A 27,843-nucleotide genomic window follows, 5' to 3' on the forward strand; every position below is an offset into this window, starting at 1 on the left:
AAACTCAGTTAGCTTGGGTAATCCATGCAAAGCCCAAACTGCTTTTTGTAATCAAATGAATAGTCTGACAGTTTGTTTTTAGAAGTACAAATTCCACCATATATTTCTGAGTAGTTGAGGCCTTTTTCAATGAATATATGTGGCTAGCTCTTTCTTGGTCTGGTGTTATGCTAACCAGTAGCAAGCTAGCAGCACTTTATGTTCATATATGGGTACAAATATTGGTCAAAGTATTACTTAACCTAAGGCCATAGTTCTCAAACTAAGGTACTAAGGTACAATCCTTTAGGACTCCCTCCACAAGAATTTTAGCAACATTTAGTAATAAATAATTGCAACGTAGATAGGGACTAATAGTCTGTGATTCAGATCCTTATTCTTAATCAGAATATTTTCAAAATAGAAGTGCAGTGGAGAAAACTTTTTATTATCCCTGTTAGAAGTAATGTGAAAGTGAAGCAATAATGAGTTCTGCTGACTTTTGATGAGTTTTTTTGCCCCTTAAGTTGAAACTTGAAGTTGAACTTTTATCTTTATTTAGATAAAACTCAGCCTAACCAGTTCCAAATTAAGAACCAGAAAATTCTTTAATTGAGGCTAATGTCTATTAGCTTTACCAGCCAATAACAATGTACGTTGATCTGTTTTGTGCATTCAAATACTGTATCATCAGGTTCCCTTAAAATATGTTGTACAGTCGTATATGACAGATTTAATGGCACAAATTATCATAAATTCCCATAAACAGTCTTTTTTCTTTTATCTACCAATTTCACATGGAAGGCAGCCATGTTGGATTTCTAAATTGGGGCTGGTGAGAAATAAAATACGTTTCTCACTGTAGCAAGCTAGCAGCATGTCAGATGTCTTACTTGGAGACATTTAGAGAAACTGAAAAACTCCATATTTTGTTGTGACAGTTATAAAATAACTGCCAAAAAAATGACAACATAAATAATATCTGGACAAGATGGTGTTTTCCCCCAAAACAAGATATTTACTGAGATGGTAACAGTTATAAAAAGTTTGAGAATCACAGAATCAAGCAAAAGGTAAAAAGCAGATTTGATCGAATCTCAAACTATTACTTCTGTAAATATAAATAAATAATAAATGATTCCTACAATTCTACAGTGTTAGTATAAGGCCGATGGAAAGTAGTGGTTGAAGAAGTGCTCTCCGGTACAAAGCTTTGGCGAAGTTATGTTACCATTTTTCAGTCATGAAACAGGCACCTGAGATGTTTATGACACTGCCTTCATTAGAAACATGAAACCTCAGTGAACAGGGAATGCTAACTGTAGGAGCTCCATCTTCATGTTCAGTTTCAAGCATGAAGACTTGCCAAAGAGTCAATGCTCCTAAGGACCGTCTCACAGAACAATGACGACATTTACGTCCTTCAGCATTCTTTTAATCAATTTCAAGCTTGTTGGAAATGTGCAACAGTATGCTTCCTTTTATTCTTCTGCTGTTAGTTATTTCCGCAAAGAAGCATCCTGCTGCTTCGACCCCATAGACGTCAGTTGATGGCTAATGCTAAAACAGGAAATCCATATTGAGTCAAATGTCGCTTGTCCTTGAGCCCAGGGCCAGATTGCCCAGCGTGGAGAAGAAATCCTCCATCTCCTTCTCCAGGAGACGGTTGCGATTTTCTGCGTCTTCCCGCGCCCGCTCAGAGTTCCGCAGTTTGATCTCCAGCATGCGCTGCTTCTTCTTCTCTTGCTCCATCTCTTGTTCTAAACGCTCCATCTGGGCACACAGTGCTGTGCTGGACTCTTCCAATCTGAATGGGTGCAGCACAGGACAAAATGGTCAGGGATGATTATATGAGATGATGTATCTATTCTGTATCTGTATTTGTAAGCTGACTATATAGCTTGCTAATTAAATATCGCATTTGAGACTGTGACATATCTGACTGAATGACTAACATTTTTTTCCTTATGACAGACCAAGTTATTACAGTTGATTTTTGACTGTTTAACTTTACAAAGTCTTTGTGATCTACACCTCCATAGTGAAAATGGCTGCTTGTGTGATTGTTGTTCCTGTTGCCTAGGTGCTTAGGTGGACAGTCATCTCTTGGGAGGTTTCCAGTTATGCCTAACTCTTTTATTTTACAAATTATGGCTTGAACAGTGGCCAAAGAATATTATTTTACAACCTAACCTTGTTTTAAACCTCTCCACAGCATTGTCCCTCACCTGTGTGCTGTGTTCCTTAATTTTCATAATGCTGGTTGTTTTCTAATGTTCTCTAATAAACCTCTGAAGCCAGAAACGGAACAGCTGAATTAATAAATAATATCCAACTACGCATGGCCGCTGTCATCACAGTTATACATGCTGATAAAACCAGTAAGAAAATAGTATTTTTGCTTTCCATAGTTAAAAAGATCCTTCTGTCTCTACTTACTTTTGAATCCTGGTCTCATATGTTGTCCTCTGTTTCCTCAACTCCTCCTTCAGTTCCTCCACCAGAGTGCTCAGGGTCAGGGTAGTCCCATCTCCGTCTTCTGTCATAATAATGGACGGCACCCCTGCCACCACTGGTACGTTTTCGCTTTCGCCGAATGCCACGCTGCTGCTGCAAAGCTCCATGGCTTCACATCCGTCCAGATCCGCGCCTGGCTCCGTTGCCCTCCCCGCTTCCTTTTCCCTCTCAGTCTCCCTCTGGCCCTCTGTCCACTCCGTCCTCTCGTCGCTATCCGCTCCACCTCCAAAATTCTGATGTATCTGAGGTTCTCCGCCGGAGTCTGGAATGGAGATATCGCAAGAGGAGCTCGACCACGGTGTGCTGGAGACACTGGGAACACTCCCCGTGCTGGAGGAAGACGTGACATTGTCATAAGTGGACAGTCTCTGGGACGACCCGGTAGAGTCACGATCTCTGGCGGATCGCTCCCCTGAAGAAGTGCGGCGGTGTCCTCTCAAGGAGGACAGACCATTCATGAGCCAGTTACCTCCGCCACCGGAAGGAGCACTTGTATCTGCCACTGTGGCACATGTGGTAACTTGCTTAGCCTGTGGCTGGCAACGGGGAGTTGAAGAACTTTTGAAAGAGTATTTCCAGGAAGGCATGGTCTTGGCTTGTTTACTTGGACTGACAACAGGCTCTCCTTTCCCCGTTGAAGGTGCCATTTTTGGTCCAGGGTTTGGGTTAGGGGTGATGCCCACAGACAGTTTGGTGTCCAGAGATGAGGCACTGCTGTGGAGTTCTTGTTCAGTGTTGGAACCTGGACCGCTCTGTAGATCCTCCTCAGATATCCATGCTCCCAGGCTGCGGTGTTGGAGCTGATGCCCCTGGGCAGGTAACTCCATTAGGGGCAAACCAGGTCCTTCGTGCTCCCTCCCTGAGTATAATCGCTGGTGTTCCCTAATGAGGACTGTCATTAGGTGCTGGACCAGAGACGTTCCTAGACAATGTGCATGCAAAAGGTCATTGTGATTATGCGAAAGACTAATACAAAGTAGTATGGAGATTTCATGTTTTTCACAATTAAAAGCATGGCGCAAATATCTATTCAACCCCTTTCACTCTAAAGCCCTTAAATAAAACTCAGTGGAATTGCATTCAGAAAGTTTCCTGTTGAGTCGCCCTCAGTGTAATTGAGTCAATCCAAATCCAGCTGATCTGTGAAGACCTAGAAACCATTAATAAAATGAAAGCTTGATAAAGACCAAAGAAGACCAGCAGTGAAACAATTATGCACTACATTGTGTTGGTGTTCAAGCATCGCAGAATGTAAAGAGGTTTAAGGGGCATGAAAACATTTGCGAGCCGTTGTGTATTTGGTGTTCATGCCTTCCATGAGAGTAACTGGGTCCTCCATCTTGGTTCGAAGGATATTTGGTCCAAATACTGTGGCCAGGTTCTGAACGCTCATCTTGTTCTCATTGCAGTGGGATTGAACCTCATCAAGAAACCTGAAAAAACAAAACATTCCCAAAGTCAGACTAAAAGAAACACAAATTGTTTGCTGAGGTTGCATTGAAAGGAAGAGGACTCACTTGCATATGTACTTGAGGAGATTGTAGTTTGGCAGAGGTAGAGTGTTAACTTGTTTCCCAAGCTCCTGGATCCCCTGATTTAAAACAAAATATATTAGTTATTGTGAAAGTGATGGCACCAAAAGTCCTTACAACTAAACAGTGCAAACCTCCTCCTCGTCTTTGGCCAAAAGCTGTGCACAGGTTAGAAAGTCCTCATATTTGGAGAAAGGAATGACTGGTTCAGGCAGTTCTCTCAGGTACAACTTCAGCAAGGATGCCACCGTGTGGACGTCTGTGTTACTGTGAGTCAGTACACGTAAAAAGAAAGAAGTATCAGAACTGTAAAAGTCATGGACACTAGATATTGGATTTCATCTACCTCCTAACCTCTACCCCTTGCCTGTCAAACAAAGGCTTGTCTCCGCAGTCAAAGGCCTCTTGAAGATCTTTGACCAGATTGGCCTGTCCGGGCATCCGAAAGAGACCCTCCTCATCCAGGCCCCTCTCTCTGATGAAGTCCACACACTGTTCTACCAACAGTGGTGCCAGCCGGGGTCCAAACTTCCTCTCAAACTGCACTGTGTCCTCCAGACGTTGGCCAAAAATTCCTGAAGATAAACATTTGAAACAGAAAGTCTGATTGGAAGAAATTGTTTGAGGCTTTGCAGTGTGGAGGGAGGTTTAGTAAATCTAACAGCCTTTTAAACATTAGTTGATGTGTCACTATAGGTAACTGGAACTATAGTCACAAGGCATGTACAGTGATCAGTACACAGTCCTCCAGTATTTTGCTGTTGTTTTTCTGATTTTTTTAGCAGTCAAATGACTGATTTTGTGGTGGTTCTTTAGAAATATTTCAGATTCTGGACTATAATTTGACACCAAGTATGGATGAGGCAGAATTGTGATATTAGTTAGACATACTGCCACCTGCAGGGCGGGGTGAGCAGCGACACTTAAACCCAATGTTATTGACAATTTTTGCAGAAAATTTGCAGTAAACTCACAATTATGCATTGGCACGGAAAAATGTGGGAATCTGCTTATTTTGCGTGAATTTCCCTTATTGGAGAATGATGAAAAACTGGCGGGACTGATTACAGTAGACAGCGATTCAAAAGGTCTTTTCTTGAATGTGGACCAAGGGGATTCACTCTGGTGGGTGGCCACAACACTAACCTGCAAATAGCTGAAATCCGTGAACACTTGACACCCCACCAAATGCTTATATCTAATTATACATTAATACGCACAGTGTGAAACCGTCTTATCCATGTATTCCCTTAATTCTGCTCTTGGGAGTACAGCCAGTCAGTAACACATACATCACATGCACCAGCCAATAGTTTGTCCAGACAGAATTCTGTCTAGCTATTTCACCTTCTCATCTTCATTGGATGTTTTTGTGCCATTATTTTCAAATTATATATATGTATATTTTTTTGGTATATTTGATAGTGTAATATTTAAACATTTAAATATTGTAATATAGAATAATATTTAAACAATAAATAGTGGTAACATTGTGAATTTATCTTTCAAACATATTTGAAAGTCTAAATGCATATACATGATTTTTGTGCATATGAGGAGTGTAATGCATCCCATCTATCTGTCTGTCTGTCTATACATATGCATAATAATCGTTATGATCATAATGTCCCATTTATGTTGCTTATTTCTAGACATAATAGTTCATGGTGAAATGATTTATGTAGTGCATTTTTAAGAAATTAAGCTATAATGCAATAACAATATGAAAGCGATTTTAAAATGATATATTAAGACAAAATGTTAGAATAAATGTTGTTAGAGCAATACTATTCATCCCCAACTTTTGTCTTTACTAATTTTATAATTAGTTAAGCGCTATTTATGTAACTTAATACTTAATAAAAACATAAATATACTTAGCTGAAACCAGCAATTCTGGCAGCGCAGGTGTATTGAATTAGCAACTAATTACTGTATGACTGGCTGCAGCAGTCACAGCGGGCTGACAGCTCGCAGTAGTCGTGGTACTTCACCATGCAGGAGCTGCACGGCAGCAGAGAGCGTCTTTCATACATCCCAAAGCCGCATTTCACTACGTTAATCCATCCCGTGTTTGGCATTTCACTCTGGGAACCAGGGGATTAATCCTTCATTTCCAAACTCCAGAACCGAATCAAGTAAGCTGAGGCAAACTAGACGACTGCAGCACAGCGGAAGAACACGAGGAGGTCAGTGGGCTGTTAACCTCAGCTCCGAGAGCTGGCGACAGGTCTATTCTGGACTGTGAACCGAGACGAGCCACACACACACACGCCCACACACACACACACACACACTTCGGGATCTGTGAATCTGAGAGGGCGGCTGGAAACATGACCGAGCCACACACAGAACCGAGTTTATTAGCTCCATTGATGTAATTGTTGCTAATTACATCACACTGTCACAGTTTAGGGTTATGTTTCTTTTTCCTTGAAAGATTTGAGCTAACGGGCTCAAGCAAGACGTCGCTAAGCTAAAGCTACAAAGCTAGCTAATACGGTTACCTTTTTTTTTTGTATATTTCTACCGTAGAAATTTACACGTTGTTATATATATATAAAAAAGTTTGAAAGTAGTTTAATAATGTACAAGTTCTGCTTGAGACAGAATGACAAATATAACAAGTCTCCCAGTGATGTCATCCACGATATTATTGGTAACTTACTCCAAATTTATGCCCCTATTAATATAGTTCCTGTGGTAACATAAGACACTGGTGTTCAGCTGCGCCTTGGTCCTCTATACAGTCAGACATGTCTGGATATGTTTCTATCCTCTCAAATGAACTAATCTGGGATGTAAAGCTAATTAACATCAGACTAGTTGGTTCCTGCATCAAACCAACCATCATTCAAACCAAAACCCGTCATCCACCAACAAGTTCCCCTCAACTGATGGCGGAAACAAAATAGAAGCTCCCTGTGATCTAATTTAGTCTATATTGGAAATATCCTGGAATAGATAGACTGGATCATGTTTGTGAAGATGTTGCTGGCTAGGAACTGGACAGAGCGGCTATATTATCTAACTTGACACAGATAAGCTAAAGGTCAGGTATGATGATGGCGTTTCCATTTTAAACATTAAAATCTTGTTTCAAATGCATTTTGTAGATTTTGAAGCCTTGTGTGGCTGACAGGAAATCAACATTTTCCCCACTTTTGGAGCTCTGTCGTCAGACTTTATAAGCATTGTTTTTTTTTTTTACATTTCTGTGATTCTGAAGAATGTTAGTCTTCATCTGCCCTACATAAACCATAAATTTTCCATGTGTTTTAGGTTGAAGCTTGAGTTTACCTCCGCCAAATGGCGCCCAGATGACCCGCCGTATGGCCTTGACCCAGTCGTCCATGTCGGTCTGCGAGCTTGCCATGAGCAGGAAGGATTCATGGCTAATCGGGGCACGGTCCTTCTCTCCCGTTCCACCTGGTGAGAGACAAAGATGAGGAGTTGAGAGAGGAATACAGGTGACTGAAATTGCAAGACACGTATGACAAAGTTATGGGAATGAAACGGTGTGGGAAGTTTAAACTCAAGCATCTCGAATTAGTTTGAAAGGAAGTTAATGCGTCAAATAAGTTATGATATGTAGAATAAGACATGGAGAAAAAGGCCTTATTATTATAGATATTGTCTACTGTTTATTGGCAGTGTGTTCACATGAGGAATGCTGACCTTTATGTAAAGGTGTGGGCTAGCTGCCAGCATCAGACTATAGCAAAGTTGAACTCCTTACTGCCTGAACGGTGTGAAAGTCTTTACCCTCCTTCCTGATTACCTTTTCTTATTTTGTATGTTTGACACACTGCGGTGTTTCAAAACATCAAACCAATTTTAGTCAGATGTCACAACTAAACTCAAAATGCCGTATTTAAATGAAGATGATTATTAAGGCAGAAAAATAAAAAATTACATGGTTCTGTGCAGACAAAGTAGTTGACCTCTAAACCACTGATCTTTGAGGAATTGTTCTAATTCAGCCACAATCTATCCACCTCTGGTTGTTTGCTATAATATTGTTACACAATCAAACTATTTTTACACTATTTTTATTACTTTTGAATTTATGCAAAATACTCCCAAACCATCTGTTTTCTAAAGGTGAACAAAGATGCATTACATCTGTCTCACCACTAGATGGCTCTATCAGTTCTGCTCAAAGTTCTTGACCTAATCCTGAGCAGCTTGTTTTCGGTGAAATATCAGCACATAAACAAACTGATACACTACATAAAAAGACACTAAATTTGGGGGAAAAAAGAAACATAATTAAGATTGCTATAAGGTAATACTGCTGAATAAGAAATTCCATGAAAAGGAAAAAACAGAAAGAAGCAAGAAATAAAAAGAATCACTTTTTTTGATCTCTTTAGCACGCACTTGAGTAATTCGGAGAATGTCTCTGTTTTCTTGTTTGGAGCCATTAGTGTCGGGCGGTGGTGTTGCCACAGCCACAGTCATTGTTGTCACAGTCATTTAGCCAAATTTAAACAGCAGCTCAATGGAAGCTGAGGGCCATTGTCACCCAGCTTTTTAAAGTCACACTCTCATGATGAGCAGGGCTGCACCGTATGACCATACCAACACAGAGAACAGGAATATAATGTAGCTTCATTCAGGAATGCAAGGTTTACAAATTATCAACACGGATTCAAATGAGGGATTCAATCTGCCCGAGCAAACTCAAAGTTATTAAAAAAGACAGAGAGTCTGAATGCATCTCATCCTGTATCTCCAGTGACAGACTTGTGATGTTTTGCTCTTTTTCTGAAATGCTGTAAGGATACACAACATCCATGACATTTCACATATTTTCCCCAAAGCTTTCTGGACCATCGAGATGTGTTTTTGTTTTGCCAAACGGCAGATGGGCTTTGTGCTCGTATTAGTCAGCAACAGCAGAGTAGTGAACAACAAAACGAAAGTGAAGATGTTCAGTATGAACAGTACCTAAACTGCCAGGGGACTAAACAGTGAATTGGGAATGAAATAATTTCTTCTAACAATTAATAAGAAATCCAGTCAAGGAATACAAGTACTTCCCCAAAAAGTCTTAGTATTTTGTCACTCATTTCAGAAAGCTTAGCTTATATTTTGTAAATATTAATTTCACAAAGTGAAATATTTAAAGCATTTAGTCTTGTAATTTTGATGATTATGGCTTGCATATTAAGGAGAACCCAAATTCAGTGTCTTGGAAAACATATAAATAAAAGGGATGTATGCACTCTGTACTTGGCTGAGGCTATGTTTGCTGCAATTATTGCGTCAATGTGACGTGGCATGGAGATCAGCCTGTGGCACTGCACATCTGTAATGGAAACCCTGTTTGATGCTGCCTTCAGTTCTCTACCTTGTTGGGTCTGGTGTCTCTCATATTCCTCTTAACAACCCACAGATTTTCTATGGGGTTAAAGGTCAGAGGAGATTGTTGGCCAATCAAGAACAGGAACACTGTGGTCTTATAAGCAGGTTTTGGCAGTGTATGCCAAGTATGTCAGTACTTTTAACCTACTCAGTGAATTTGAACATTTGAGCAGCAGTAGGGTGTATGTGTGTTTTGGTGAATAGGGAACCACAGCCGTAGATGTAAAGCTATCCATAGCTTGGTCCACCAGACCTGGGCAGAGCAGCTGGTGCTACTTTCACCTGTGGTGGTGCTGCTGCACCAACAACTACTGACGGAAAGGGGACAAAAACCTCTGAAGAAGACACCGAGTGCAACTTCCTTCTTTACAAAATCTAAACAAAAATGGAGTGGTGTTGGATTTTAGTGGTTGTAGGCTTTCTCTTTTGTCGTTGGCTAAAGGCCTCATGCCTTTTCTCTCATGTATTTGCCTTGGTTGTATTTACCCAGAATGCCCTACACTAGTGTTTCTCAATGAGGGCGTTCAGAGGATGGTAGGGGGCGCTGCGATTTCTTTGGGGGGGTGTTTGCGCGACAATAAACTTTACCCCTTATAAGCACAACAATAGCTATTTAGACTTTGAGCTACTTGCTAAAAACTGAGGTGTGCAACTGTGGTAGCTCTTCTTCTCTTCAGTGTTTCTGTTAGCTTCTTGGCGCAGCTCCGTGTTCCTGCTACTGGTAGCTTCACCGCATCAGTTCAGTGTTACACCGGCTAACAGCCTTCCTGTGACTCACTTCTCCGGTGTCTGGTTTTCAAATATCTTATTGAGAGTTTTTATAGATGTGGTATGGCAGTGATGTAGTTGTGTCAAAGCAGCAACTTGTATTGAAAAGTGTTTTAATGTTCATCTGGGTGATGCACGCTTCCATGGAAGGACAACGGAATATTGCTCTTATAAACATGTAATGACTAAAGTCAGGATACTCTCACTGTGTATCCCTCAGAAAAAGTAACCTGTTTAAATAAGGAAAAATCCTCCCATGAGTGGAAGGCATAATTATGCCAAAATAGGCATTTTTTGGCATGATTATTTAGTGCGCTCACGAATGAGTGCATTAATTTTATAGAGTTAACATCAGTGCTGTAAATGGTCTGGTATGCAACGGCAGTGCCAACACATCAAAATCTCACTTATCAGTTTACTGGGATTTTTTCCGTCGTTGTAACAGGTATGTCAGTCTGCCTTTCCCTATCAATTAACTCCCCAACAACTCCGCACCGTCAAAAAAAAAAAAGAAAAAAAAAAAAGACGCACACGTTGAGCAAAACTCAGAAATGGGAACAAACTGGATGTGAATCAGGATATGAAAACAGAGTCTAATCCTGATTCATGCTGAACAGTGAAAAATCAAGAGCTTAAATGAGGGCAGATCAGATGAGGCGGCACAGCAGGTGAATGGCATGATGAGGGAAGATGGTGTCAATACAAAGGGGACGCAAACTAATAAAAGAGGGAAACTAAAGAGGACATGGCAATAAACAAAGAAAAGATGAAACTAAGTGGAAATGCACAAAGAACAAAATGCAAGAGCAAACTAAGAAACTAAATACAAAGGAATAAACCTGTATGGCAAGGCTTTTTGAGCAATAATTAATATGGGATACTATATGGCAAGAACAAACAGACACTACTTTCAGATAAAAGTGCCTGGTTTTGTTGAGACCATGTCTAGTACTACTAATAAATGCATTTTACAGACCATAACAGTAAGGAACTTATCGCTTATGCTTTTAATTAGATTTTATTGTATATATTTATTTCTTCAGTATTATTTTTCATGTCTGCATTAATGTCATGGTGCTTAGTGACTCGATGACACTTTCAATTTGACACATTAGGATTTGATTAAGAATCAGCTTTGTTTTTTGTAATTTCTGTACAGTAACATTTTTAATCTTTTAATCAATAGACAGTTTTATTGACAATATCGTCCATGGTTCTGTCCCATTTGTATGGCATAAAAAGGACCTAGAACGTTTGCTCTTAAAGGTCTGGTTTGCTCAGTAAATGCCATGTGGATTAAATTTTATGGATGATACTCTGATGTCCCATTCTCCTGAAGGCAGCACAGAGCTGCACCACCAGAAACTGGCAGAAACACTGAAGAGGAGAAACGTTCTGATTAATACAGTTGCAGTTTTACTGTTGCACAGCATAGTAAGTTTGCAAATTGTTCAAAGCTGGAATTGTTGTACATTTTTCATCTGCTCATTTTATGCAAGATTTAACAACAAACATCAGAAAATGGCACAGAACAAGAATTTTTTTCCACTCTGATTGGCTGCTGATAGGAGTACCAATTTTAAGTTGAATGTCCATTGCATTTTTCTTGGACACCTTTAAAAATGATGATGCATTTTTGATGATAAATGCAGAAACAATGAAAATCAAGACGGACACAATAATGATAGTAATATTAATCATGAAATAATATTCGGTGCAAGTAGCCTACATCTTCTTTGATGTGGGCAGTAAGGCACCTGGGTGATGGATAGGGAGCGCTGGCCCAAAAAAGGTTGAGAACCACTTCCCAATGCTATAGCCTGCTTCCTGCTTTCTTAGTCCGCTTCTGACTTTTAGACCAGTATTCACTCTGCTTGGCATCCATATGCATTCATACTGCACCAGAGTTTATGTCAACCGAATTGAGATGTAGTTCACTCCTTTTGGTCCTCTTCAGAGTTTGTGCTTTTAAGAGAACCAGACTTTCAAAGCAAACAAACAAGAGTTCAATTAAAGCAGATTATGGTGGTATATTGGTTGGACCATTCCTTGCATGTAGAAAGAAACTTTTGAGTTAAGTCAAATTGAAGTTATGGTTGGGGGTTCTGTCTTTTGGAGGAACTGACTGACTTGGACCAGGTCCTGAGGGACCTGAGTAAAATATGTAAGCTATGTATGCTAAAGTACAAGAAAAGCTCAAGCTTTTATCGCCACAATTTTTTTTCCTTCCCACAAATGTGATAAAAAGTGCCTGAGACAAGGCTATTGCCATGGTAAGCGGCACATTTCACTTATGTACATTATGCTTAGGTCTTCCTCAAATGTCTAAATTCCAGAAGTAAAATGAGCCCAAATGCCTATCTCAAAACACAAAAAACAGTTTGTTCCGATTCTGCTGTAAATCTTAGCCTCTAGCAGTCTCAAAGCCACTCCGGTCTCCACTTCACTGTCTGCCACACTTGTAAAAACTCTCCAGCATCTGTTTCCTGTTACCTTGGAGATGTTGTTTCTTCAGTCTGTCCGGCTTGCAGCAGACCGGCCCCATGTCTCAGGCTGCAGTGGGGAGAGGCTTGGGCCTAGGGCTCCGACATGAAGAGGCAGCTCCTCCAACAACACAGGCTCCTTCTGGAAGCCGATCGGCACGCAGGTAGGTGTGCCGGCGGCCAGAACCTCCCGCTGAGGCATACTCAACTCGGGTAGAAACTGAAACAGTCAGACGAGCCCTGCTTCATACACCTCAGTCTTTTCATGCTCTCTTTTCTTCCGTTGCTCTCTCACTCAGCAGTGCCGGCAGCAGGTCTGTACTCTCAGCCCCCCTGGGGAGAGGCAAATCCCCAAGGAGGGGTGGAACAAGTTTCTCTCTCTGTGTCTTTAGAGTGTCTGTGAGGAGTAACTGGGAGATGGGCTGTCCTCTAAGCTTTGCCACACAAAGTCATACCCACACACACGCAGGGAAAACCTATAAAATCAGTCAAGCTCCATGAACACAGGCAACTCTGAAAGTGTTTCTCAAGTCCAACTGGATCTAATCCTTGGAAACAATGAAAGCATTTATCATACAATAGCTTGATCATTGCTTTCCTGTGCAGTTCCATTCTATTCTCATCTCCCTTTGGTGCTCCATCTGGGCTTTCTTCCATTGAACTGGATTTCTCCAGTGGAATTTCAACCTGGCCAATCAGCAACCTTGTCAATGAGGACGTAGATTTTCTGCGGTGTTTTAGAGATGTAGTTTGGCCTTGTGGGTGGAGGAGGTTAAAGAAGCCAACCGGTTGGCCACGTCTCCAAATATTGAATTAACATCCATCTCACTTGACTTGGCACTTCTCTTTTCACGGTGGAGGATGGTTGTTTACAGTGCAGGCGATTTCCGGTAAGCTTCAAAGCATTGAACTGCAGCATTACCTACGTGACTTTTCTGGTTTTGAGCCAAACGTTAGTGATTGGGTAACATTTTAAACTTCAGCACAGTCCACACCTACAGCAAGCAATCAGTTCTCCAAAGCCAAGAGCCCAAAAGCTCTGAACTGCAGCACATTCTATTTCCAGAATCGGAAAGAAATTTTAAAATGTCAGAGTAAGCATAGAACATAGAGCTGCTTTATGTTCTATGTTAGAACATAGAGCCTGGTATGATTACCTGGCTAATCATACAACACGTCAGTTGAAGAACTTTGTGGAAAACCTTGGCTACTCTGCAAATAAATCCAACACTGCATACCACCCGAATGGATAGCATGCTGGTGCAGTATACCAATAAATACCTAATAGTAATTAGGATTTGCATTGCATTGCTGCATTAGCACTATTGCAGTAGCTTATTGTGCTAATTCTATCACTACTTTAAATGGACCCAGTCCTTTTCCAATTCTTGCTGATTTCGTTTAGACAAAAATGATGGAAAAAGCCATTCCCTCTTGTGTCCATTGCAAGTCTTATGGCTGGTGAGCTAGCCCTGATTTTTAAATATAAGATACCAATTGGATAAACTGCAAGTGATAATTAAAAGGTACAAGTTGCTGGAATGTTTTTACTAGGAAGCCTTCAAGAAACTGTTTGATTCCAGTTTGAAAGTTGATCAGGCTTTACCAGTTTACCCCAAATCAATACTTTTTCCAATCGGGGAACGTGCCGCATTAAGCATTACCATTTGACAGTAACAAAAACACTCCTTGGTGATGCAGTTACTGATTCAAGGCTCACCATTTCCAGAATCAGAGAGGAATTTTAAAATGTCAGAGTAAGCCAGGGATGGGAGGATTGATTTAAAAGGTAACTGTTTTTGTGTCTTGTAACAACATGTCTCCAGTTCAAGCAGGTTGCCAGTGAGAGCGGAATGCCTCACTGGCAACACAAGAGAACTAAATGAAGTACAGCCAATTTGCTGTACTTCATTTAAATGTACTTCATTTATGAAGTACAGCCAATTTGCTGTACTTCATTTAAATGTACTTCATTTATGAAGTACAGCCAATTTGCTGTACTTCATTTATATCTGTTGTATCTGCTTGTGCTTTCAATATGTTTACCACACATTCTGGATTTGAAAATGTGGCTTTTATTGTTTTGAATAATTTGATTGATTATTGAATACATTAAAATACACAGTTTAAAATCATAAGAGTATTGATGACAAACACTAGATTGCCATGAATATATGCCAGTGATGGTTCTTTTCAGACAAGAAGTTAAACCATATTAATCTATTTTGGTAGCTTCCAAGCTTAAATGAAAATCTCAGAATCGGTTGTAAATGTTTTTGCCATTTCTCGGTATTTACATTTTACAACACAGCTGAAGCCAACTGTGGATGATGCACAATTGCAGTTAAACTTATGATACGCAACCGTTTGTTAGTGTCAATCACTCTAATCGTCACATTTGACCAAAATCCTAAAGAAAACATGCAAATTTCCTTTATTTCACCATAACAGCTGATCACCATGTGCAGTCTAAAGTTTCAAGCCTCTTCCTTTCACACAGCAGTAAGTGAGTAAAGCATTTCTGTCTATCATTCTCAGTGGGTTAGATTGGATAAAGAGGGAGTATGGTAACCTAAGTTTCTTCCCTGTGGATCCATAGAAATCTTAAAAACACTTGCGATAACTTCCATCAGTGATATTTCACATCTTTTCAAAAAGCTTTTTTTTTTTTTTTTTTCTTCCCCAATCATGTCATGCTTCCTCCCCCTTTCTCTTTCCACTTGACCACTTCCCTCTTCAGCTGTCTGAATTTTTGCTCAAACTCCCTTCTCTTCTCTGGGTCCAGCTGTGCAGACCTGTCAGTTTGAAGCTCGTGGGGGGAATCACACCCCCCTGTAATATTGACTGGTTAGGAAGAAATACAGACACTCACAAACCTGTCAACTATTCTAAGCACAAGAAGAGACCAACAAACAAATGCTGAAGGAAAGCATGGGGAATATATAGTTATTGCCTGTGATGAACCTTGATCTTTATATTTGGATTACAGCACTCGTTGACCTCCCATTTAATAATGAAATATACACTGGTACGCTTACTATCACTGTTGCCTTGTAGTAAGAATGTCATGATTTTGAGTCCATGCCATTCTTGCATGGAGTTTGTGTGTTCCTCACCAAGAATCTCCAATCCCCAGGTCCTGTGGTGGCAGAAGGGTAAACCACAGCCCACTTATGGAGGGCTTGGTCCTCATGTTCTGCTACAGGTTTGAGTCCCGGCCTAATGACCTTAGCTGCACATCTTCCCTCTTCTCTCGTTGCCCACGTTCCTGTCAATTCACTATCAAAATAAATGCCAATAGAGCCAAAACAAACTTTAAAAAAATACCCTCTTTGCATTCACGCATATCTTGTATGCCCGTAAATCTGACACAAACAATATCCACAAACAGTGATGTCTATCTTTCAGTCCTATATAAATATAGCAATGGCATTGTGCTACGAGTCTTTCATTGCCAGTGATGCTGATGTACTATAAAAAGTGAAACTGAGAGAAACAACTTCCCCCAAATTTTTAAACCTTGGACACAGTTGGGTGTTCCAGAACAATAATGATCTCAGATACACGTCAAAACTGATTTTGGAGTCCAGAGAAAAATCCAAAGGTCTATAAGTTCTGAAGAATTGTCTAAACTCCTCCTCAGTTTATACTAGGAACTACAATAATCCTGGATAGTAAATCTTTTTGCTGGTCTGAAGATGTAACAAGCAATGGTCAAGGGTTCTGTCAGTTGGTGTATGAAGCATGACTGCTCTCCTACACCTCTGAAATCTAAAGTCTCACAGTAGCTAAAAGAGGTGGAGGGTGAGGTGCTTTTTTTTTTTTTTTCTGCCACCTTGAAATTGACTGTCACTCTCAGTCCCTATGGTAACTGATGCAAGAGTGTGAGAAGAGAGGAAAGTGGTTAGAGAAATGGCGCCCTCTGCTGGATGAATATTTGGATATTAGGAGTGAGCATGGAAAAAGTGGAGTCGATTGGTGTATTGTGAAACTGGTGCATTAAATCAAAGAAGACAAAGATGAGTAAGAAGAAAGGTATCGGTTCTCACCTGGTACAATCTCAAAGAGGTGCCTGCCTGGTTCGTCTGGGTTGGCTGTGAGCTCATTGACCTGACATCCCTGTAGGGGTATAAAGCCCTGAGAGACACAGGGAAATTCAGTTAAATAACCGTGCCAAAGTGAAATAAATCTTTACTTTATGCCACTCTTTTATTTCCATCCCTTGTGTTTTAACCTGCGTTCATATTGGATTTCCCCAACACGTGTAGATCTACGTTCTTTAGAAAAATGTTTCCTCCTCTGCTTTCTCTTTCTTCTCCTCTTCTTATGCAACACCTCTTAAGCTTAGCCACTTCTGTGATTGAACCAGAACCAACACAGATTATCAGAATACATTATCCAGATCAATATCCATTTAGCCTCCGAGACGCAGGGGCCAAGAAAGCTGCAAAAAGATGCCAGCCTCTGCAGGTCACCCCCCCGTTAATCTCTTCACTGGCACCCTCCATCAAACGGTGTGCAGAGTCTGCCAAAACCGCTTCAGCCAGAAGGGCTGGGCTGTCGCCAGCATTAGTTGCTATGGAAACAAATGGAAGGGGCGGAAGGGGGGCTCTGGATTGATGGGGCTCAGGGGCATGGCAGGATGAATATCCCAGGGGAGCTGTGTGCTCAGAATAACACGGGTAGTAGCTGGCTGAAGATGAATGGGTAGAGGAATAAAGGCAACTCGTAACTTGAGAACACAAATCAAACAGTTGATTGTGCTGACTGATGGGAGACTCATTTTAGCCAATGCTTTTGAAATTGCTCATGAGAAGCTGCAGCCTGGTTAAGCGTGGTGAGTTCATAAATCTGTGTTTTTCCTAGAAGCATACCAGGGGGGAAGAAATACTTCCTCCAACAGTTCAGCTTTGCATTGTTATGGACATATGTTTTAACCTCCCAACAGTCATTTCTGTGCAAGTATCCATCCATCCATTATCAAACATGCTTATCCCTAGAGGGGTTGTGAGGGGTGCTGGTGTTCATCACAGGGCAATACAGAGGCAATAATGCACACACTCACACCTAAGGAGAAATTCGAGAGATCAGTCAACCTGAAAGTCATGTTTTTGGACTGTGGGAGAAAGTACCCAGAGAGAACCCACGCAGGCACATGGAGAACATAAAAACTCCATGCAGAAAGACCCCGGGCCGGGATTTGAGCCCAGGACCTTCTTGCTGCAATGCAACAGTGCTAAATAAGAGAAGACGACTACAAGACGATCGTGATGATCTTGACATCTGAACATATTGTTAAAAACATTTGGCAATAAAGAGAGACCATAAAAGCTTCTCTGGCCTCATCACTTTAAAGTAATCTTGTATCTGAGGGTGAGCTGTGTTTTGTGTTCACTAATGGCAGTTCCCATCATCCATTGTCTGATAACCAGGGTCCATTTGTCCTGTAGTGGATTTATCTCTGCATGATGAAAGGGAGGAGAAAACCTGTCTAGATCCCCCTCTCAGTATTGGCTTTCCTGCTGTCAATTATCACATCCTTTTATCTCTTTGGGGGATAGTCTTGTTCGGTTTCCGAGATTAGTCTTCTCACCCCCACAAAGACACAACCAACTCCACTCTAGCCTTTGGATTCCCAATCGATTAGAAGAGAAGGGGGTGTAAAAAGAGTAGACTGACACATATTCAGGTTTTTAGGGGGAGGTGATTGTGTGTGTCTGTAAGGGTGCAGCTGAATCCATTGGGAGTTTCAAATCAATTCAGGGTGAATGAGTATTGGCAAGGTCTGATTGAAGAACGGACTGTCAAGGCCTCCAGTCACTGTGTGGGTGGGAGGATGATAATGGGCACTAAAGGGTAGGACTGCTTTAAATGAACAGTAGTTATGCGGAGGGAAGATCAGGATCGATACGTGTTCAGAGTTTGGCAAGATTGTATAAGGTGATTATCACAAACATTTAAAGGAATGCGTGCGTTCTTCTGGGTTACATGATCGTCAAATCATGTGTGTTTCATTCTCTCACTCTCTCATTGGGAAAATATGAGTCAGCATCTGGACGCAACGGTAAAGAAATTCCCACTAGAAGGATTTTTACTGTAGTAGTAAAGCCTTTTGCTTACAGAATGTCGTTATTTCAATGTTTGGGATAAATTCCTTGGAGATTGTCTGTGGTGACCTGATGGCAACATGAAACTGCTGCAGTTTTGCTGCCTACACACCCATGATCCAAATCTAATGTTTCACTACATCCCAAAGGCGATTCATTGGATTGAGATCTATTGAGGTGTGTGTTACACGGAGAGAATTCAGAATGATGGGTGGCCCCGGACCATTTGCTGTATGTCCGCCCTTCCTACTGTCCAGCTACTGTTGAATAAAGGCCGCTGGTGCAATAAAAAACAAATCTCAGCTATTGATACTAACCTTCTTTCAGTTAGCTGTCTTGGGTATTGGTGGTGGTGGTAATTTTTCCTCCGGTTACTTTGACACTTTCTCTGTCATCTCATTCAAAGTACTTTCAAGGGTTAGAAGGGTATGACAGTATTTTGACTGTTTTAAAAACTGTAACCTTTGAAATGCTTGGTAATCGTCATACAGAAAACCCTCCAATAGTGTAAAGTTTAACATAGAATGCTTTTGTGAAACAAAGTACTTCATCTTTAACCATCACTTGGATACTTTCAAATGACCTTTTGTTTTTCCACGTTACTCCATGAGCATGTTTGTGTAATATACCAAGTGTATACTGGTTGTGAGTTTTATTGACCTAAGCCCCTGATATGTCCGAAACATTACCTGTGGTTTGGTTTCTTCTTCATCTTTGTAGAAGTAGAGCTGATCTGAGCGCAGCACAAACCAGCGTAGCTGCCAGTTCTTCATGATGCTGCGTTGCTTTTTCAGCCATCCGGCCTTCAGCGCCCCCTCCTGGAGGCTGGGGGAGGCTGGCCTGCATGAGCCTCGCGACACCTCGCCCATCACCATGCTCTTCGACCTGGCTGCAAACAAGCAAAAGCCACACATACGAGATGTTTTTATATAAAGATATAGGGCAGATTTGTTATTCCTTCAGTTTATTGCTTTGCATATTTTCTGCTTCCAAACACGGTAAATTAGATTTTATCTCCCCGTTCTGTAAACTTTATACACACTTGCTCTGCAGTTCCTCAGACAATGACCACTTACAGCCGTCTGCCCCAGGCTGCTAGTTCTCCTGTCTGAACGAGAATTGGGACTGCAGACATAAATACTGTAACAACAGAGCAGACACAACAGAGAAGAGAAGAAATGTACACACAGCCTCAGGTGACGGGAATGCCCCACTTCAATTTCAGAGGTCCTTGGAAGAGATTGTTTTGCTCTACACCCCGGCAGAGCAGCAGATCATGGGACTGGCTGACTGATTTTGAGCAAACGTGTGAAACCTGAGCTCAGGCAAGGACGGGTTTAAAAGGCAGAGCAGCTATTGAGCTGTGACGCTGCTCAGATTGATCTCTGTTAGATTGCAGATTAATATGGTTTCAAAATGTCAGTATCTAAACTGACATTTTTATATAGCTGCAATTAGGCCTGCAGCTACAGGCTAATCATCAGAATAATTGATTACAAAAATAATCAAGTAATTAGATAAAAAAAATTTGTTCTTATTTCTTCAGATTTTTCATTTAGTCACAAGTCTTTTGTATGCAATATTGGAAAGACATTAAAATATGCAAATAGTTCAATTCATTAATAAATAAACATTCTATTGCTTGAAATACAAAAATGAACACTTCATCATTTGTAGAAAAGGATGAATCTGAAGCTTAAAAACAAAATCCTAACATTACCAGTGACGGTGAACATCAGCACAGACTTAAAGGATGCTGGGACAAAAGAAGCTCCTGCTCCAAAACAGACACTTTTAATCATAAATAACGCATGTAGACGATCCAAATGTCTTCTGGAAAATCCACTTGTCAACATGTTGGTGGAAGCTTCATGCTGTTTTGCAACCAGAGTGTCAATTTGAATTGTCCTGTTGGGCGTTACAGTTATACCCAAAACCTTGTTGATTCCTACAGAAGTGTTTGGATTAGGAAATGATCTTCAGTAACTCAAAATTTTGCATCAAATTCTTGTTTTTAGTAATAGATCAAAGTTATTGAATGATTTATTAGAACTTCTACAGCTCAATTGTGCAGAAAGCCTCCCTGCTGGTCCACTCTTGAACCATGCGCGCACACACACACTCACGCATGCACACGCACACTCTTAGACATGATCAATTTTCAGATGTCGCTAAAGCAACGGGTGGAAGAATAGGAAGAAAAAAAAAATCAATATTTATCCTTCCTACCTCCAACATATGTTTAAACCTTAACAGGCATGACTTGTCTGTTTAGAGCTAATCAGAGTGCTGACTCAAAAGGTTGTTGGTGTGATAAGATGGTGCATTTGCAGCACTGGAATTATTTACGGAATAATTAAACAGCTTAAACTGGACTCAGAAATATAATAGACAAAATAATTGAACGGTCTTAGCACTGGTGAAAGTAGTGTCAGTTTTCTATTTAAATTAGGCTAAATGCAGTCTAGTAGTAATCTTTGCCCACTGTTAAATAATCAATTGTTACTATGGCAACCTCTAGTGAGGCAGTGATGATTAATGTGCTGGAGGAAGCTACCGGATACCTTCTCTTTATAATGGGAAAATAATCTCTGTAATATATAGTCTTTCATTTTACATCTGATATCCTAATTGTAAGGCTAGTATTATTATAGTTGGCTTTCCCCAATGGCAAAGCATTGTGTTATTTCTTAGGAACCTAGAAAACCTTTTTTTTTTTTTTTTTTTTTTTCAAATTAAAGGGATTGACACAAAAATAAAGGTCAGGGATGAATCATTTTGCTTCCATTTTACAATTATTCATTATACAATTATTTGTGTTGATCTATCACAAAGTTCTGTTGAGGTAAAAACATTTTTTGTCTTGTTAGAAATAGGCCTGGACACCTGCACTGGGTGTGAACACAATTAACAATTCTTAACATCTTAATTGATATAATGCTTGAAAAATTGAGACAGGAACATGTCATATCATTTAGTAAACCAATAGAAATTTTGTTTAAGACTTAAATAAAATTGGCAACAAAGAGAAGCAGAAGTCCTGCATCATCTTTGCTGAAAGAAATAAATAAAACTTAACAGTCCCCCCAAAACTGTGTAAGTTTGTGGAGAAAAAGTTCAAATGAATGCTGTCCCCTTACCAAGATGTTTCTCCTATAATTCCAGCCTTACCGACATCTTTATTCTTCCCTCTCTGCATTGTCACGCTCCGTTTCTCCTACTTGAAATTTAATTACTTTCCCTTCTTATGCTCAGCCACTCGGGTCCCTTCAAAGCTCCTTTAAGAGCCCATCAACTTCTCTAGCAGCACCATTTTTAAGCATTCCTTGCCAAACATATTAGCTCTTGGATTATAGGCAAACTCTCAATGACCATCTGTTTTTAAATATGTAAATAAATGAATGTTGCTTTTTTATGAGAACAGTATCACTTGTAAGAATAATAAAGCAGGTTTTATTCTTTGCATTTGCTAATTTACATTTAAATTGGTTTTGTCTTTCCACGGCGGCTCATAGTACAGTAGACAACACAAGTCCCTGTGTAATAGTGTTTATGAAATCATTCCCTGTTGCCTCGGCTCTTCATAATTGCATTCCAAGTTAGATGGAGGAGTATTTCACTCCAATAAAAACCAATAAAAACAAATAATCAACCAAGACATAAAAAATACACCAAAGCATACCTGAGCATTGTGATTGTTACCAAGACACTGGAGCTGAACTGCATGAACATAAGTCTAGTCCAAATTCTTCGTAACTCGAGTCCAAATTCTTCGTAACTCGAATCCAAATCTGAAACTTGAGACACCATCTCTGTTTTCTGATGCCCATTTGCTGCAAAGGTTTTTTTTTTTTTTGTTTTTTTTTTTATATACTTTTTTGTCATCTAGATACATCTGTTGCTTAAAGGCTCTTTTTTTAAATACCTAAACAAATATCTATAGTTCTTTGCTTACATTGCTGTCCTACTGCTGGAACCGTAATATTAGCAAATGGATCTTTAGGACAGTTTTCTTATCAAAACCATTTCATTACAATGTTTGAATATATGGTCCACATATGCTGAGACATGGTAAAACAAGCACTATTAAACTTTCGTTCATATTCCCTTACTATGACTGTTACCTTTCCCACCCCAATCAGCCCATCCATTTATCTCCCCTTCATTGTTTCATCTCTCCTCACCCTCCCAGGATACAAAATACCTCCTTTGTTCAACACGTGAGCCACCCGGATCATAGCCCAAGTGGAACATACTGGATGATTCACCCCTGAGTCACAACAACCGATTTTTAACTCTGCATGTTTGTGTGTGCCAAGCCTGACTGCCCACTGCACAAATTTGGACCTTCTATGCAGAGTGATTCAGACCTTCCTCGGGTTTTGGGTGGAACTGCTCTGTGGTTTCTTCTGCAACAATGAACTACAACTCTGAAAGGGAGGCGCTTTTATTGTAAGACCAGCTTTTGGGCACAATCACTGCAATTCTGTGAAACATGTCCTCAACAGCAAATTAAGAATGGGTCGAGTCAGACAAAGGCTCTGCTTCATCCTGGACTGTTTGCAGATGTACTTACTCTAGGCCCAGATTTGCCGTCCCAGGAGTAATTTATGCACATGTGCAATGATTTTTTTTTTAATTGTAGGAAGGGAGCGCAACATCCAGGAATAACAGATGAACTCTTTCAAATTAGTGTGTAAAGACCAACAGAGGCAAAAACTCTACTAAAATCCTGAAGGTGTGATTTGATGTTTAGCATTAAGATGTTGCAGCAGCAGATCTTTAAAGTCCAATGAAATAGGGTAGATTAGTGCCCCCAGTTTTGTTCTGCATCACACAGTAACCAGCTCAGAGGCCAACAGTATTCACATCAAACTGTTTTGTGTGCCACATAGAGCTGATAAGGTTGAGAGTAAGCACAGTCACAAGGACTGCAACAGGAAGAAATGGTGCAACCAGCTCATAAAGCTTACTAGCACTATTCGGATTATGGAAAATCAAGAAATTTAGACAGTCGGTACTCAACCGTTGTTGTGTGTTTGTGTTGCCTTGTGATGGGTTGCTGACTTCTTGCTAATGGTCACTGAAGATGGTCACCGGCAAAGCTGTTCAGTAATTTGGTGTAGGTAGCGACAACGGACCTTTTGCCAAAGGAAGTGACCTCACAAAGTTTTAACAACATAAATAGAGTATCCAAACCAGGATTTATTTTGTACTTTTGCCCTGAAGTTGTGACTTTTGCCAATCTTCTCAACCTTAAAACTATCTTGAAATACTATCCCATCTAACTCTCGATTAAGATCAATGTATATCTAAAAGTAAGTATTAAAGTTTATAAGAAACTTGAAGTTGTTCTGGATATCTGGTAAATACCAAATTTTGACCTGCATTGTATGAGTTTGTTCATGGTAACTCTTACAGTAATGCAGAATCTGACACTAATAGTGTAATCCTCCACAGTAGACCCTTCAGCAACAGGCACTTAAATCTTACTATAGATGGGTACGAACAGTCTTCAGTGGTTGACTAATCATAGAACCAAAAACCATTGGCTGTGTTTGATGCATGTAAAAAAAATATACCACTATTAAACAGACTCCAAGATGCATCACCTAGCAACCATTTTCAAACTCTTTTATGCAGTACCAGATTCACCAAGACATGGGCGATTAGAGCGTTTCTCCATGTTTAATTTATTACAGATAGTTTGAGATTCTACCTTAGTTCTCTTCTTGAATAATTGTTTTAATTCTCAATTGTTCAATCAGTTTCTGAACTGGAAGCCACGGAGCAACTGGACTCATTTGTGGCACATGTGAATCTGTTGCCATGTGCACAAATGGTCGTCCACAGGCTTGCAACGAAACCCAAATGTTATGACATCTGATGCAACATTCCTGCATGCTTTAGGTCTCTACAGTGCCACCTCATACATCATGGAGTTGTATATTTATCACCAGCAGTAAATGACTTCTATGCACACCAGAGAGCAGAATCCCCATTAGTAGCTTAAAGTGGGTTCTCTACAAAGGCTACAGAAAATGACACAGAAAGCTGCATTGCACTTATGGATGCACATACACACAGCTGTTCATACTGGCATGGTGGAGGAATTTAATTTGGCTAATCTAGTTGTTGTTCGGTGATTTATGGCTTGGGGAAACCGGCGGAGAGAGTTACAGGTGCATCAGAGTGGAACATCCAGCTATCTCATACTGACTAATGCATGTGTGGTGTGTGTGTGTGTGTGTTTCTGTTTGCGTGTGGCATCAATCCTTGACTTTCTGGAGGTGTGGCAGTTGACATACATGCCTGTTATTTGAAACCTGCAGTGAAGTGGAACAGATCTGCAGCAATGAGTGCGCGCATTAAATCACCCTCCACATTCACGTTATCTGTGTGATTTGTATTTTTATTTTTTTTATATTCACACTCTTCCTTACAGTACCCAGAGCTGTCAGTTTTCAGTCGCATGCCTCGGAAAAAAACAGAAAGTCAGCATGGTGCTGCACTGTAACACTTTGATCATAAAACCATGGAAACGTAGATCAAAACGCAGCGTGAGGGAGAAGCAGCTGATATGTGGGCAATTACAGCTGCTGCTTCATTCCTGGTGCCAGCCACTGCACCACGAAACCCATTACAGCTTCAAAATGTTGACATTTGAAGAGATTACTGAAGCCACAGCAGTGGGATTTTTTTTTTGTGTGTCTCCACTGTAGGATAGAGCTGCTGTCGATTAAAAACAAGCCTCTATGGACCATTTGTCTCAAACTATTCTCAGATCGTAACAATGTTTCTGAAAAAGTGATTCTGAAGTGATTTTGACACAAGCTGTAGCTAGTTGTTGTTTTCTACCTTTGTTGACATGATAATGGTTTTTAGCTTTAAATAAACACTAAAGACAGAATAAGATAATTGCACCAATTTATACAAACGGTATCTAGCAAGCCAGCTAAAAGTTAGCTAGTTAGCAAACCAGAAAAGCTGTCTGGGAAGCTAGATGGCTAAGTATATCGATGTTTGACCCAAGAATTCATAATAAAACATAATATGGTTAAATTATTATAGTCCAATCTACCACAAATACAATAGAAGTTCTGATTAATGGTAGTACCATCATTATTTAATATAGTGAACCTAACACAAGCCAGCACATGTTTCTAGGTTTTGTACAGCTAACCTAAAAATTAACATTGGCATTTTTTTTTAAAGCTAAAATTTTTATTCACTTATTTAAAACTTTAGCTTTAAATATATTTTCACCAAACTGAGCAGTTTTTTTTTTCTTGATGGATATCTCAAAAAGATAACACTGTAAAAGGAGAATGAATTTTGAATATATTTGCACGTTATTTAAAAAAACAAAACACAAAAAACACATCGCTGGTGTTTCATCAACCAAAGAGGAAACATTACTACACTATTTATTTATTAATAGTGGTTAATCCAGAACCAGATTAATGTTTTTAATGACTTTCTACAAATTCACTACAGTGCTTGAAAAATTAAATTTTATTTCCGCAAAAAGATTCAATTTTCATATTTTCTTTCCTCATTAGATCCACTTTACACTTAGACAACCACAAATACTGCCAGTCAAACCCAGACTAAAATATTCTGCTGTAAGTACTACAGACTCTTTGAAGCTCAGATTATGATTTGTGATACTGATGCTGATTTTATATCTAAAATTTCTGGTACTATTGGGAGTCCAGTATTGTGTATTGTGCCATTAGCTGGATATGTTGTTGTGTCTTTAATACACAGCTCCGCAATCAGAATGAAATTTATTTAAAGCCAGTATTCAGAGTTTAAAGAGGTGAAACGAGCCCATTCGACTTCCTAGGTAATAAATATTCCACCATCTTCCCCCTAACGTCAATATCAGATAATTACATGGTTACGCTTACATCTTTTCCTTGACGTTTTTGATGTGACGTCGTAAGCGGTTCAATTACTTACCAGCACGTGCTCTGTGCTTGGCGCTCTGAACTGCTCTGACCCTTGGCTCAGCAGGCGTTACTCCCTGCTACGTCTGTCACACACTCGCTTTTTTTTTATGCGCCTCGTGCGCCAAATGTGGTGCCGTCAGCGCACGGGCTGCAGTTTACGGGAGCGATGCGGTAGATGCTTCTCGGGCAGAATCGCGCCGACTTATTAATCCATTTGCTTTCACTACGTTAGAAATAAAGCAAGGACATAATTGAGTCATTGAACTTCAAATAAAAATTCTTGCGGATTGTTATTTAAACACATGGCAAACCCACATAATTGTTAACCAACTTATTTTAGTTTTATGTAATTGAGCCATGATGTCTAAAATCACTTTGTGCATTTATGCAAATGTGATTTAATCCACTTTACCAATTTTACACCTGTACAGAAGACGGTTTGATCATCATTCGTGACGAGGACCTTTTCATTTCAACTTAATCTGATCCTGCTGTATAATTGTCGTCATGGAGATTAGTGCCAAGAGAGGAAGGAAAACTTGCATCCACACGCTTTATTAACAAATCCATCACCAGGGACACACACACGCGTGCTTTGGTGTGTGATGGCAAACTCGTGGCGCTGATGGAACCAGAGATGCTGCTCTCTCCCTGTAAAACACACACATGCATACACACACCAGCAGCAGCAGCAGCATCCAGCTGGAGTAAAACGTAAATGCAAATTAGGAGGTTTCCTGCGTGGGCAGGAGAAAATGTGACGACTGAAAGTGTTTCTGCAGACACAGATTTATCTTGATTTAAACTGTTTTCACGAAACGCGTAAAAGTTGCATGAAAATCTGTGCGTCTCTGACTCGTTTGAACCAACTGCGTGCAGAGCAGACGGTGAACCTGCAGCTGTCGGGGAACACGCAACGTGAAGGGAAAAGCGACCTACCTCTCCTGGTCTGTCTGATCTTTGGGCTCAGCATGGTTGTCATCGCTCTCCCCTCGGCATATTCCTGTACATCCACACACACACACCCCACCCCTGCCTTGCCTCTATCCTCTTCTTCTTCTCCTCTTCTGACCTTCTGCAGTGCGGCCGGCTGCTAGGGGGTTGGGTGAACCGCGGCGAGGGGAGGAGAATG

The 27,843-nt window shown here is 40.3% G+C and overlaps 2 protein-coding genes across 6 annotated transcripts in view; one reads left to right on the top strand and one right to left on the bottom strand.

Annotated features, from left to right (window-relative positions):
- Nucleotides 1-607: 607 nt before the first annotated feature.
- si:dkey-191m6.4 (rho GTPase-activating protein 22) lies at nucleotides 608-27,804 on the bottom strand. Of its 5 annotated transcripts, none has more exons than XM_044103000.1 (10): nucleotides 27,651-27,795; nucleotides 19,446-19,645; nucleotides 16,699-16,786; nucleotides 7,329-7,457; nucleotides 4,396-4,603; nucleotides 4,163-4,295; nucleotides 4,014-4,087; nucleotides 3,808-3,929; nucleotides 2,419-3,418; nucleotides 608-1,786 (listed from the first exon to the last, which is right to left on the bottom strand). In XM_044103000.1, exons 1-10 carry the CDS (start codon nucleotides 27,691-27,693, stop codon nucleotides 1,564-1,566), a joined length of 2,220 nt encoding a protein of 739 aa, XP_043958935.1. In that variant the 5' UTR covers nucleotides 27,694-27,795; the 3' UTR covers nucleotides 608-1,563. The 5 variants fall into 5 exon arrangements, with proteins under 5 accessions (XP_043958935.1, XP_043958936.1, XP_043958937.1 ...); XM_044103001.1 differs by lacking the exon at nucleotides 27,651-27,795 and adding an exon at nucleotides 19,799-19,839; XM_044103002.1 differs by lacking the exons at nucleotides 16,699-16,786; nucleotides 19,446-19,645; nucleotides 27,651-27,795 and adding an exon at nucleotides 12,660-13,030.
- Nucleotides 7,392-27,843, top strand: part of LOC122823406 — an 87,199-nt gene continuing 66,747 nt past the window's right edge. The window contains exon 1 of the mRNA XM_044102999.1: nucleotides 7,392-7,498. The gene's annotated coding sequence lies outside the window, so the exon portion shown is untranslated. The remainder of the gene's footprint in view (nucleotides 7,499-27,843) is intronic.

Source organism: Gambusia affinis, linkage group LG20 (genome assembly GCF_019740435.1).
Source record: "Gambusia affinis linkage group LG20, SWU_Gaff_1.0, whole genome shotgun sequence".
NCBI lineage: Eukaryota > Metazoa > Chordata > Actinopteri > Cyprinodontiformes > Poeciliidae > Gambusia > Gambusia affinis.

Coding starts and splice junctions, on each gene's coding strand:
- si:dkey-191m6.4 (XM_044103000.1), bottom strand. CDS start 27,693: ATGACAACCATGCTGAGCCCAAAGATCAGACAGACCAGGAGAG. Junction 7,458..16,698: donor CCTCTTTGAGATTGTACCAG/GTGAGAACCGAT, acceptor GTCTCTCACCAG/GTGGAACGGGAGAGAAGGAC. Junction 1,787..2,418: donor TATGAGACCAGGATTCAAAA/GTAAGTAGAGAC, acceptor GCACCCATTCAG/ATTGGAAGAGTCCAGCACAG.